Source organism: Caretta caretta, chromosome 1 (assembly GCF_965140235.1).
Source record: "Caretta caretta isolate rCarCar2 chromosome 1, rCarCar1.hap1, whole genome shotgun sequence".
Lineage (NCBI taxonomy): Eukaryota > Metazoa > Chordata > Testudines > Cheloniidae > Caretta > Caretta caretta.
Genome location: NC_134206.1, coordinates 165968199 through 165981593, shown reverse-complemented (window position 1 = coordinate 165981593; position 13395 = coordinate 165968199). Strand labels below are relative to the sequence as shown.

The 13395-nt window shown below is 41.4% G+C and overlaps 1 protein-coding gene across 1 annotated transcript in view; it reads left to right on the top strand.

Moving 5' to 3' along the window:
- Window positions 1–7135: 7135 nt before the first annotated feature.
- Window positions 7136–13395, top strand: part of IFNGR2 (interferon gamma receptor 2) — a 39772-nt gene continuing 33512 nt past the window's right edge. Inside the window, exon 1 of the mRNA XM_048867902.2 lies at window positions 7136–7617. Coding sequence (XP_048723859.1) covers window positions 7548–7617 — 70 coding nt within the window. The 5' untranslated portion in view covers window positions 7136–7547. The remainder of the gene's footprint in view (window positions 7618–13395) is intronic.

Here is a 13395-nt window from a genome sequence, read left to right as displayed (position 1 = left end):
AATTAAGGAATAAGTGCACAAAAACAAATAAGTTCAGAGCTGCTGCAAGAATCTGGCTGAAAAATGTCACTTTAAAAAAAATAACTAAGAAAAAAAGTGGAAAGTTAAAAGGAGCTTTTCCACAAATTGACATTGTACAGCTCAATGGGAACTAAATAGTTGGGGATAGTGCAAGTAATAAAGTATTCAAACATAAAATTAACAAAGTGATTAAAAAATTAGTATTGGAGAAAAGAATGCTTGGTGTAATAATGGAACCAACTCAACCCATTTCTGCTGATATGGCATTATCAAAAGTTCTACCAATGGAGGACTTAGAGCTAGGAGGCCACACTGCAGAGGATGACACCATTGAAATTATGATTCTGTCTATTTTTACCTTTCTACCATTAACTTGCCTATGGAATTACAAGTGCTCCCAGACTGCGTCTGCAAAGGGGCTAGTGAAGTGGAGTGGAAAAACGCCCCCAGCCAGCAGAACAAAGGAGCCAGGTGTTGGTAGGGAGACAACTAGAGAGAGACACTAAGAGAGGAGTATGAAGCTTTGGGCAGTAGTGGGGAAGAGATAGGCAGGCTTTTGTAGCAGGAAGGTCTTGTTTAATTGAGGGACTGACTGGAAAAAGCTAGATGACCTAGAAAGAGGCTCCATGTTTCTGAAGAGAAATCATGAGCTGTACTAGGGAAAATCCCTAAAAATTCTGCCCAAGCCCTAAGAACTCTTCAGACTGCTGAAGAACATATGGCAATGAAATGTACGTGGTGTATTTATTTTGTTTAGATCTGCATATCGCTCATGCTGTTGAGTGAGTCTGTACATCTGTTGGCTTTCATTGTTACACACCCCTGAAGAGACTAACTGTAAAACCAAGTACCCACATGGCCAGAGTTCTGGGACACTGTGTGCAGCGGGAGAGTAAGGGGGTCGGTACTGTACCAGCGGCTGTGCAATTGGATGGCAGGGTCTCAGCTCTGAGAAAGGGGTCCTAGACAAATGATCAGCACCGTGAGAGTTCGCCTAGAGACACCAAGCCAATCGGAGAGCTTGGACTCTCTTCAGTCTCCACAGGCTTAAAGCTGGTTGAATCCCTTTATGGCAGTCTGGTGCAGATCAGCTGGATCTGTCACACAAGGCTCCAAAAGCAGCTATGATTCCTAGTACTGTCACGAGGTAGATATGGCCCTGGCAATAGCACTACTTGCTAGCTGCTCTCCATCCAGCTTTGTCAGCAGTGGGGGCTTCTTAACTGAATTAATCCTGTTTTTTACATTGGGCCTGCCGCCTGCCATTTTTTGAGATTCTAGCTTGGAATCTGGCTGTAAAGATATGATTCAGTCCTGGGTGGGCCCAGGTTTTATTCTTTGCTGCTGATTTGGGCTCCAGTCCTGCAAGTCACCCCACATAGGGCAGACCCATGCATTCACACAGAGCAGGTTGCAGGATTTGGTCCTTAGGGAGGAAATTTGTTTGTGTCTAGGTAGAAGAGACCAACTAAGTTATTGAGTTAACCTGTCACTGAACCTTGGCTGAGTGATTCTTACTCTGTTCAATTCATCAAGGACTGGTCAGTCCCTGCTTCTACAGTTGTGCATATGACCATATTTGCTTTTATACTTCTATCTTCCTTGAAAGACAGAAATCAGTTGATTAAGGAAGTGATAATCTTAGAGTAGCAGCCGTGTTAGTCTGTATCCGCTAAAATAACAGGAAAGGAGTACTTGTGGCACCTTAGAGACTAACCAATTTATTTGAGCATAAGCTTTCGTGAGCTATAGCTCACTTCATCGGATGCATACTGTGGAAAGTGTAGAAGATCTTTTTATGGCCCAACTTGATTATCATACACATTGTAAGGAGAGTGATCACTTTAGATAAGCTATTACCAGCAGGAGAGTGGGGTGGGAGGAGGTATTTTTTCATGCTTTGTGTGTATATAAAAAGATCTTAGTATATCTTTTTATATACACACAAAGCATGAAAAAATACCTCCTCCCACCCCACTCTCCTGCTGGTAATAGCTTATCTAAAGTGATCACTCTCCTTACAATGTGTATGATAATCAAGTTGGGCCATAAAAAGATCTTCTACACTTTCCACAGTATGCATCCGATGAAGTGAGCTGTAGCTCACGAAAGCTTATGCTCAAATAAATTGGTTAGTCTCTAAAGTGCCACAAGTACTCCTTTTCTTTTTGCAAATACAGACTAACACGGCTGTTACTCTGAAAAAAGAACAGGAGTACTTGTAAAAAGAAAAGGAGTACTAGTGGCACCTTAGACTAACAAATTCATTAGAGCATAAGCTTTTGTGGGCTACAACCCACTTCATGGGATGCATAGAATGGAACATATAGTAAGAAGATTATATATACACAGAGAAGGTGGAAATTGCCATACAAACTGTGAGAGGCTAATTAATCTGAGCTATTATCAGCAGGAGAAAAAAACTTTTGTAGTGATAATCAAGATGGTCCATTTAGACAATTGACAAGAAGGTGTGAGGATATTTAACATAGGGAAATAGATGCAATATGTGTAATGACCCAGCCACTCCCAGTCTCTATTCATACCCAAGTTAATGGTATCTAGTTTGCATACTGTCTAAATGGGCCATCTTGATTATCACTACAACAGTTTTTTTTTCTCCTGCTGATAATAGCACATCTTAATTAATTAGCCTCTCACAGTTTGTATGGCAATTTCCACCTTCTCTGTGTATATATAATCTTCTTACTATATGTTCCATTCTATGCATCCCATGAAGTGGGCTGTAGCCCACGAAAGCTTATGCTCTAATGCATTTGTTAGTCTCTAAGGTGCCACTAGTACTCCTTTTCTTTTTGAAGTGATAATCTATAATTGATGCAAAACTGGCTCACCAGCTTGTTGAAGATCAACTTCATGACTCAGAAGTTCAACAGACATTTTTAAGAACCCTAAGCTGAACAGACCAAATGTAAATTTGCATTAAGAAACTGAAAAGAGAAGCTTATTTAGATATGAATTACCAAGGAAGGTAGATGAGTCACTCTTCTTAGAAGGGCTCAAGAAGAGGTCAGACAAAATGCAGGATTTCCTCTGTGCTATGTCTCCCCAAAGCATCTTTCAAGGCACCTGGACTACATCAGAGTGGTTCTCATTCCTATCATCTTTCTATCCCATGTTCTTCACCATCTATTCCTGATGACTCTTCAGCAGTTGCTTTGTACTGTCTTACTTTATTTAATCTCATAAGAACATAACAAAACTGGAACTCTCTAACCATTATTATTATTTGTAGGATAGTAGTGCCTAAAGGTCTCAACTCATTGAGGTAGGCACTGCACAAACACACTGTAAGAGACAATCACAGCCCTAAAGATCTTATAATCTAAATAGACAGGACAGACAAAGGGTGGGAAAAAGGAAGGATTCTCATCCGCTTTTTTACAGAACTGAAATGTAGAGAAGTTCAGTCCATGTCACAAACAAATTGAACCCAGTTCTCCTGAGTTCCAGTCCAGTGTCTTAGCTATAAAACTGTCCTCCTATGCTCATCATTCTGTTTCCTATTGCTGGAACTCTGACACCATTGGCCAGGGCTATATTTCATTTGGTAACTTGCACTGGGTTTTCAGGTGTTCTTGAATTGGTCTAACTCTCTCTGTTTTAAAACAAAAAAACAAAAAAAACAAAACAAAACTCAGTTTCTTGTTCTGAGAAGGTATTGATACATCATAGTCCTATACGGGGTTTTATAGTTCCGTATAGGAGATGCTATCAAGAGATGCTATCAAGAGCATTTAAAGAGATGCTATCAAGATTATTATAGTTTAAAAAAAATCTTAACTTTAAAACATATTAGTAAAAGTTTTCTTTAACCAGATAAAATGTTAGCATTCAAATACCAACAACTATTTTAAATAGAATTTTAGTAAGTTTTGCATAATTATGAATCAAATTTGAAAACTTTTAGTTAGCCTTTTCCATAACTTGATTCAAGTTCTGATGTGGAGAGTCTCAAACATGGAACCTGATCCTACTAGATGTTGTGTATGCTAAATTCTCATTGAAACCAAGGACAGTTTAGGACATTCTGTACCCTCCAGGACTGAGCCCATAGTTCTGATAGCACAGTTTATTATCCCTCCAAAAACTATGGTGCATTCTCTAAAATGGCTCCTTGAAGGGCAGTGTTACTACACTGTCAGCTTTAAAAGTTGTATCCCCAACACTGGGACATAGCTTTCAAAACTGGCTCAGCTTTCTATTAGTGAAGAGAGCAATGCTGTTTCAGTAAAATGAGAGCACCTCTGGGTTATTCTTGCCCAGTGGTCAGGATAATCTCTGTTAATTTGTCTGCTGCGCTCTTGTCATTACTTGTACATCTGTTGTGTGGTGTTTGTTTCTATGCCGTCTGACTAAGTAGATTAAAAGAGATGGGGTCCTTTTTGTAGTAAGAACAGGAGTGTTATGCCTACAAATATATTTTCCTAATAAATACATGCTGATCGTTCACCCATGAGGTACTAGATCCTATCAAATTCCTAAGCAGTTGCAACTCTTACTGAAGTCAGTATTGCGTTTGCTCATGGTGGTGCTGCATTTGATCCTATGTTACTGTTCACTGGGAATTCAGAGCAGACGGGAAGCAGGCAAAACATATCATGGTACTGTCTGTGTATTTAGGCGCATGACTGTCATTTAATATTAATGTATGCCATGTTGTTGCAGCCACGTTGGTCCCAGGATATTAGAGAGAGAGAGGGGATGGGTGAGGTAATAGCTTTTACTGGTCCAACTTCTATTGGTGACAGAGACAAGCTTTTCAGCTCACACAGAGCTCTTCTTCACATCTGGGAAGTGTACTCGGGCCAGGTCTACACTACAGACCTATAGCGGTATAATACTTTGCTCAGAGATGTGAAAAATCCACACCCCAAGTAACGTAGTTATACTGACCTAATCCCCGTGTAGACAGCGCTATGTCAACGGGAGAGCTTCTGCCATTGATATAGCTCCTGTCTCCTCAGGAAGTAGATTAACTATGCTGACAGGCGAAGTTCTCCCACCAGTGTAGTAGCGTCTTCACTAAAGCGCTCCAGCGGCACAGCTGGAGCACTGTACGTGAAGACAAGCCGTCAGTCAGAGTGTCACAGCTAAATACAAGGTGGAGCAGATTGTTTAGCATAAGTAATTAGCACATATTTCAAGGGACCATTGAAGGTGAATGGTGAGAGCCATGTAAGTTAAGTCTATAGACAGGTAGAGTTGTGTCTCAGCAAAACCTTGGGTTTTTTTCCTCTTAATCAAGCAATTCCTATTATTCACTATTATTGTTGGTGTTTATTCTGAAGAGCATTATGCCTCTAATCAATGGATGTACCTATAAACCTCACATGTGCAGTCAAAGTGGGTTTTATTAAAGTTGAAGATGCTAGAAGTACATTAAGGCTGCAAAAAGACAGATTCCTGCCCTGTGCATTTATTTTTTGATTATTGTTTTTATTTCAATTATCACTATAGTATCTGAGTTGGGAGGAACTCTGATTTTCAAAATTACCTAGGGTTTGTAAAAATTTACTATCATAGGTGCTGGAACTAGGGGTGCTAGTTATAAGGGAAATCACTTCAAGCCAGGGGATGCAGCAGCAACCCTAGTTCCAGCACTTATGATACCAAGGGTTGCGGTAGCTGGCGTACCAGGAAGTACCGCAAGGCCGCAGCTTCTCTCATATATACACGCACAACGTTTACACCTTGGTTAAGTGGCTTTCAACACCCCCATTATAAAAATTGTTCCAGCACCCTTGTTTACTGTTGGTGGGTAATCAATAATGTTAGTGAAGGTGTGTGGTTAGAATATAACCACGTGTTTGCAGTGAAAGCAAAGGGACTTTTTAACCACCTGATGCAAGATTTTCTCACTTAAACCACAAATATATAAACAATACTGCACACTCCTCTGTAAGCGTATACCATGTGTGGTCATGATAACCAGAGCATGTGCGTCTTTATTTCTGAAACCATAGAATAACTATAGTTATACTAAATAAATTGCATGTAGTTGGCACTTTTGGCCTCCTCATTAGTACTGCTTCTATTAAATTAGGTTAATTTATAGCATTCCAGATCGTTCAAAAGTGTGGTTTTCTGCCAGTTTAAAGGAAAAAATCTACCCTACCTGAGGTGGCCCAATGGGATTTTGCACACCCTAAGGATGTCATCCACAGAACTAGATCTGCCTATTGTTGAATTGTGGCCTACAAATTTATTCTTCATCCATTATATATTTTCTCATCTTACAGGATTATATGGTGTGCTATAATATAAAACAATACCTTGTAAACACTATTGTTATTGAACTTACTATTCAGACTTCTATTCTATCAGCACCTTTCACATGTTCATACTATAATTCCTCATGCTTGGTTTTAGTCTAAAGATGAACTTTTCTGTAAACTTTGAGCAAACTTCCCTCCCACGTTTTTATTATTTAATAAAAGGAGAAGCACTGTAGTCTAGTGCGCTGGCTGGGAGCCTGGGCCTTAAGAGCAGGAGTTTGGCTGGGTGTCTCTGTAAACCAGGTTTCGGAGTAACAGCCGTGTTAATCTGTATTCGCAAAAAGAAAAGGAGGACTTGTGGCACCTTAGAGACTAGCCAATTTATTTGAGCATGAGCTTTCCTGAACTACAGCTCACTTCAGCGGATGCACCAGTAAACCAGGAAGAGAATTAATGTTAGGGTTACCAGCCCTCCAGGAATACTGCAACCACAATTAGCAAGCAAGTAACCGGGCAAAAAGGCACCAGGCCTCGGCGCTTTTCCTCGCGGACAGGGTCATTGTCCCAAAGGGCTCAGCCCCACCGGAGCTGGGTTTGTCCGGAGCGTGACTGACGCGGGTTACTGACAATGAGTGGCCCAGCCCGGCAAGCGGGGTGTGTCCCTGCGGCTCGCTGGGACCCAGTCTCCCCCGCCCCCGGGCTGAGGGCGAGAGCTGTGGTAGCTGACGCACCAGGAAGTCCCGCAAGGCCGCGGCTTCTCTCAGCCACCACAGGCCGGGGGCGGGGAGGGGCTGTTGTGCAGCAGGAGCCCGCGCGGGCCCCCGCCTGCCGGGGGTTATTAGGCGAAGGGCGGGGGCGGGCGCGCTGCAGCAGCAGCAGCAGCAGCAGCTCCCGCGGGAACAGCCCGGCCCGGCCCAGGCTCCGCTGCCGCGTCACCGTTGGGGGCGGGAGCCCTTGAGCGCCTCGCTCCCCCTGCCGCGCCTGAGCAGCCCGCGCGGGGGTCCCCGGCTTTGCCAAGGGGGCGCTGGGCCGAGCCGGCCCGGGCTCTCCTGTCCCGCCGCGGCTCCTCCCCGCTGGCCGCCGCCCCGACCCGCACGTGGGCCGGAGGTCCGGGAAGGGGTTGGCCCCGGCGCTGCACGCACATCCCGGAGAAGCAGAAGGGCGGTGACCCGCCCGGGCTCGGAGCTAGCCGGACAGAGCTGGGGTGGCGGCGGGCCCGGGGCGTGTGAACGGCAGAGCCCCCTCCCCCCCGGCTCCTCGGTCAACAATAGCCCCCCGGCCTCGGCCATGCCGCGCCCCGGCGCCGCGCTGCTCCTCTGCCTGCTGCTGCTGAGCCTGCCCGAGCCCCCTGCCGCAGGTAGGTGCCGTGGGGCGCCCCGGGGCTGTGCGCGGGCACTTGCAGCGAGCGGGGCCGGACAGGACAAGGGGTGGGGGGGGAGGCTTGTGTTGCTGCAGAGTCCCTGGTCCCCGGGAAACCAGCCCTCAGTAGCGATCTGCCTGGGGCGATTCCTTGGCTTGCTGATTGGGGGGCTGCTTAGGGATGTGGGGTGCCCCAGCGCTGGGGTGAGAGAGCCCCTCGGGGAGGTTTCAGACAGTGGTTAGTGGGAAAGCCCCTGGGGACGCATTTCCCTGAGCGAACCGATAGATGAAGCCAGAGATATGTTAAGGTGAGCAAAAGTCTCCCTTGATTTTCACTTCATGCCTAGGGGAAATCCTTTGGAGGGAGGGCAGGGGGGATGTATGTTCTGGGGACATCGCTCGCCTTTATTTTTATTTTCAAACTTAATTGCTGGTTTTAAAATGCGTTACTGTATTTCGTATACACTACAGGCAATTCTCCTCCCCTATAATGTCTTGACATTTGCTAATTCATAAAAATGCTCCGTCTATATACACAGTGATACACAGTGCTTGTAGCTGGGGACTGGATTTTTGCTGCTGTAAAACTATAGTAGAGCCAGGCCTTCTGTGGTAGATAGGCCTTTTTTCCTTTTCTACGTTTTTTTTTTTTTTTAAATATGTCTAAGCTATATATCTCTTTGGATTTCAACTTGTCTGTAAACATTTTACTAATGGAAGTAATGACAGGTTTCAGAGTAGCAGCCGTGTTAGTCTGTATTCCCAAAAAGAAAAGGAGTACTTGTGGCACCTTAGAGACTAACCAATTTGTTTGAGCATAAGCATCCGATGAAGTGAGCTGTAGCTCACGAAAGCTTATGCTCAAATGGAAATGGCCCACCTGTTGATCACTTTAGATAAGCTATTACCAGCAGGACAGTGGGGTGGGAGGAGGTATTGTTTCATATTCTCTGTGTGTATATAAAGTCTGCTGCAGTTTCCACAGTATGCATCTGATGAAGTGAGCTGTAGCTCACGAAAGCTCATGCTCAAATAAATTGGTTAGTCTCTAAGGTGCCACAAGTACTCCTTTTCTTTTTGCGAATACAGACTAACACGGCTGTTCCTCTGAAACCTGCTCAAATAAATTGGTTAGTCTCTAAGGTGCCTCGAGTACTCCTTTACTTAACAGAAGTAAGTCATTCTTACTTATGTTACGTCACAGTGTGCCGCCTGGTTATCCCAGTATCAGGTGTGGAAACCCCTGTTGCAACTCTTGCCTTGTTGCTAGCTGTTCCAGTATCCTCATGGGTAGGAGCTAGAAAGTGAGAGGAGTGTATTATTAGTTTGCCTGCCAGCTATCCCATGCTTCCCAGATGTAATTTTGCTTTATAAAAAATGCTATCAGGCTAAGTGTTGGATACATTTTGAGACACAAACCTGTGTTCTGATATTCAAATTGATAGAAGAAATCAATGAAATTTAAATGCTGGAAAGGAACTCATTGATCTGACATTTCGTGCTTTAATACAGTGTAGCAATACTTGAATAATATGTAACATATGGTGACTCAGATGAATGCAAAACAGATGCACAAAAGGGCCATTTAAAATGGTGTTTGTCTCGCCTATGAAATTCATTGTTCTGTTTTATACTTATAGCTGTGTTTGTCTGTGCTGTGGGTGTATTTTTCTGTATGTTTTTAACTGTATCTCATTCCGTGGGGAGGGGCTCTCATCTGTTTCAATAATGGCTGGCAGACTTATTTTGCATTTATTAATTTGGGATGTTTTTAATCCAGTTGATTTGCAGTTGCATTCTTCACAATCTCAGACTGTAGTAAACAAAACCAGAAAATACTCTTTGAAATTAGAGGCAGTTTTGTATAGGTGATTGTTTATTTGTTCTTTGGATTTTTGGTTATTTTTTGTTTTGTGTGTGAGTTATCAGATACTAAAATTTGAATAATGATCATTAAGGGCCACAGAAATTGAGACCTGGGATAATATAGTAAGGCCGCTTTTAAAATATAAACCAAAGTAGGCAAGGTACTGGACTTCACTGTGTAATATGGCCCTATTATGGTGTCTTTTCCTGTATCTCCAGTAAATATGGGTAATGTAAACCAGATTCACCTTTTATTCCGAAACACGTATTTGCTAGTCCAAATAAAATGAGAAGGAAGAGTCCTTACAAAATTGATTGTACAGTTTGAGAAATCACTTTGTTTTTTCAGTTAGGTGATTAAATTCAGTCATCTGAGCTGGGTATTTTCCTTTACAGTGTTCCATGGAACCAGTTCCATTTAGCAATAATTTGCTGTTCGGCATGTGCCCCCTTAGCTTGCTATGCAATTGCAAAATTGTAGTTTTAAAACCGTTTTTTTGTGTGAGCAGTTAGATACATGAAGATTTGCTATTGAAACTTTGTTACAGTGTTTAAATGTGGATAAATTCTATTTCTGAGAGAACATAAAAGTAAAAAATGGAATTTGACGATTATGTTTAGGGTTGGAAGAATTAGATTTTTATCAGTAAATGTCAAACATTGATTTCAGCATATAAACACAAACCAACAAAAAATATTTCCCTCAATCATTGAAATTTACAGATAGGCAAAGTAGGGAAAACGCTGTTTGAGAAATTATTAGTTTGATTTGAGGATATTTACTTTGTATATTTTTGGTGTGATGTTGACAGCTTGCGTTTTTACAGTTTTAAAGTTTAACAGCTTTAACTTTTTGAATCAATGTCTGTCATTAAATAACTGTTTTCTGACCCTCATCTCATAATTTTCTGCAATTATGAACATTTAAATTGAAAATTCAAAAAAAGCTTTAAATCTATATTACTGAAATTTTCAAAAAATAAAAATTGAACTCTGCCTAATTATGTTGCATAGATTTCTGACTCCTGAATTTCCATTTTGTGCCACTGCCTAAATCTAACTGCACTTTGAGTTATTGCTTTTCAAAGGCGATTATTTTGCTTCATGATCAAGTTCATGATCTGTCTGAAATAAAGAACTAGAATTAGACTGTCCTATTTTGATGGATGTACTGCCAGGTGATATAATGTTGGAGTACTTACTTCAAACCTAAACTCCAACCTTAACTATTACCCAAAACCCTCTCTTTTTTACTCTTACATTCACTTTATTCTTATATATCTTATAGTATAGTGTTCTCAGTGGTGAACATGGGGAATTACTTTGAGGAAAACAATAAATCTTTAATTGTATCTGGACTATATCAGAAGTTTCTGAAGTCCAGAAACAAATAACTTGTTCCTTCCTTGGTAAATGCTCCTTTTTCTGAGAGAAAAGTTATTTTAAAATGTCACCAAATGTGGGTCTGACACATTACAGACATATAGCAAATCAAGGTTTCTTGTCTGCAGCATCTTGCAATCTAAATTAAATTGAACTCTCTTCAGACATTCCTTTTTCAAGAAGACTTAACTACTGGATGCTTGGAATGATATTTTAATAACCTTGTATTTAAAAAAAAAAAAAGAAAGAAAATGCTAAACATAAAATGATCAATTCCATGGAAATGAAAAGGTTGTTATAATAAAGTACTGCAGATTTAAATGAAAATTAAAGCAATTTAAATCAGTGCACCTCAAACTCCTCATCTCCGGCCCCACCCCAGAGCCTGCACCCAGAGCCTTCCCCCAGTCCTGAGCCCCTCCCAAACCCCTCATCCCCAGCTCCTTTGGGTCACGGGCATCAACAATTTTCTTCAACTGGGTTGCCAGAAAAATGTTTGAAAACCCCTGAGTTGGAGTATACCCTCCTATATAAGTTTATTTAGCAATTTATATAACTTAATATTTTCAGATTCTTATTAATTGTACATTTTTAGTAGTTAAAAAATGGTAAATGATATATTGCTTATTTACTAGATAATTAACTTTTTGCTCATGATTTGTGTCAAGCTGCATTAGGATGATGATTTGAATTTAATTAAACACATAAAACAACACATACAATTTAGGGGTGATTTAATAAATATTTTGCATACATAAACTTCAGTGTTTTTCCATGAACGGGAGAGTACGTTTTCATGGTGGGTGGAGTCATAAATAATAATAATTTGATAACTGAGCCAATCGGAGCTGAGGTAGGGAGAAGCTATAAAACAGGAGTATGAGACCACCCAGGTGGGGGTCAGTGGATGGTCCTGATGAGATACATGATGGTGTCTCCTGGAGTCAGAGGCCGGCTCTCTATGATAACTTTGCCAGTCTGTTGCACCCAGTAGCACAGCCCCTGGGTCCCCCACAGGATCGAGCCCTTAGTACAGTACATACGTATTGTGCCATATTTATAAAGTTTGACCTCAAAAGTTAGATGTTTTCCCTCTGATTCTTTATATAGAAGAGCATCCCCTGTAACTCTAATTCAGAGGGTTTTTTTAATAGAGACTCATGGATTCAGCATATTTAGTTTTTATTTAAATGTTAAGAGATTTGGGCCTTAAATTGTTGTACATTAAATTCAAATTTTATTTTAAATAGGTTTATTTTTAAGCAGAAATAATTTAAATATCAAAATCAAAAAAATCCAATTTAAATAAAAAATATTTTTCTCCCCCCACTCCCCAATCCGTTTTTATCCACTCTGAAAATTACACCCACCTTATTTGGCACAAAGCTCAGAAGACTCATGTATAGAAATGACCTCTTACTGTGTATCAACTGTCAAGTTAAAAGTTTTGATTAAAATACTCATTTCTGAGCCTACTGTCTGGGACAGTCCTGCTTCTGAATAATGGTGTTGCTTCATACCAGCAGTATGTGAACCCAGTGTCAGGGAAAAATGAACTAATTTCCTTCCTCTTTTGTTATTTCAGTAACAGTCCAAAAAAAAATTAGAATGTGTGCATTTCACACCATTAGCATTCTTGAATTGTCACCTATTTTGTAGAACTAGTTACCTCATATGGTTGGCTAAGTGACTTAGCTGATTATACAAGATACTCTGCCATGTGCCTCAGACCAGTAGCGAGCTCTAGCTGTTCAAGTATTCAGGAATTTGCATGATACCATGATTCAAGAAAAGTTTGTTCTTTATATTTAAGCAAAGAATTCTCAGCAACCTTAGAAATATATACTAAATAGCAAATGTAACTATGCTGTGAACACCATTTAAAACTCACTTTTCATTGATTTTATGACAGCCAGCCCTGCCACGGATGGTGAGTTCATATTGTGCATGATTCCCCAGAGTCACAGTTGCCAACTTTCACGCGGTAAATAAGCACCCCGACTTTCACAGTAAGCCAGAAATCTAGTTAATCCTATTTCAGAACAAGGCCAAAACAAGCCAATCCCTAAAAACCCCAACACACTGTGACTAGATCCCCTCGGGGCATGCAGTCTGGGTCTGTGGTGGGCCCACTCTGCACCTGTGACTCTCTTCCCCACCCCCACTTGCCCCTGCTTGCCGGGAGCGGATCAAAAAAAGAAGCTACAAGCCCAACAAGCTACAAGCCAAAAACTAGCCAACAAGCAATTCACAAGCCAATTAAGCCAAAAACAAGCCCAACTTCTGCATTTTTTCCCGCAGGTTTGGCATGTCTGCTCAGGGTGTGCTATACTGATGACATAAGTGAACTGCGGTTATGTCAAAGACGTTTTTCCCCTCTATTGGTCATTTTTGCAAGTTTAAAAAGACAACACTGCAAAACCAGGCAATGTTGTAAAATTCTATACATACCAGAGGCCATATAGGCAAGTTTTGTGGTTAATGTCACCAGGAAAAATGTACTCTGGGGTATTGCTGTGAGACTGGG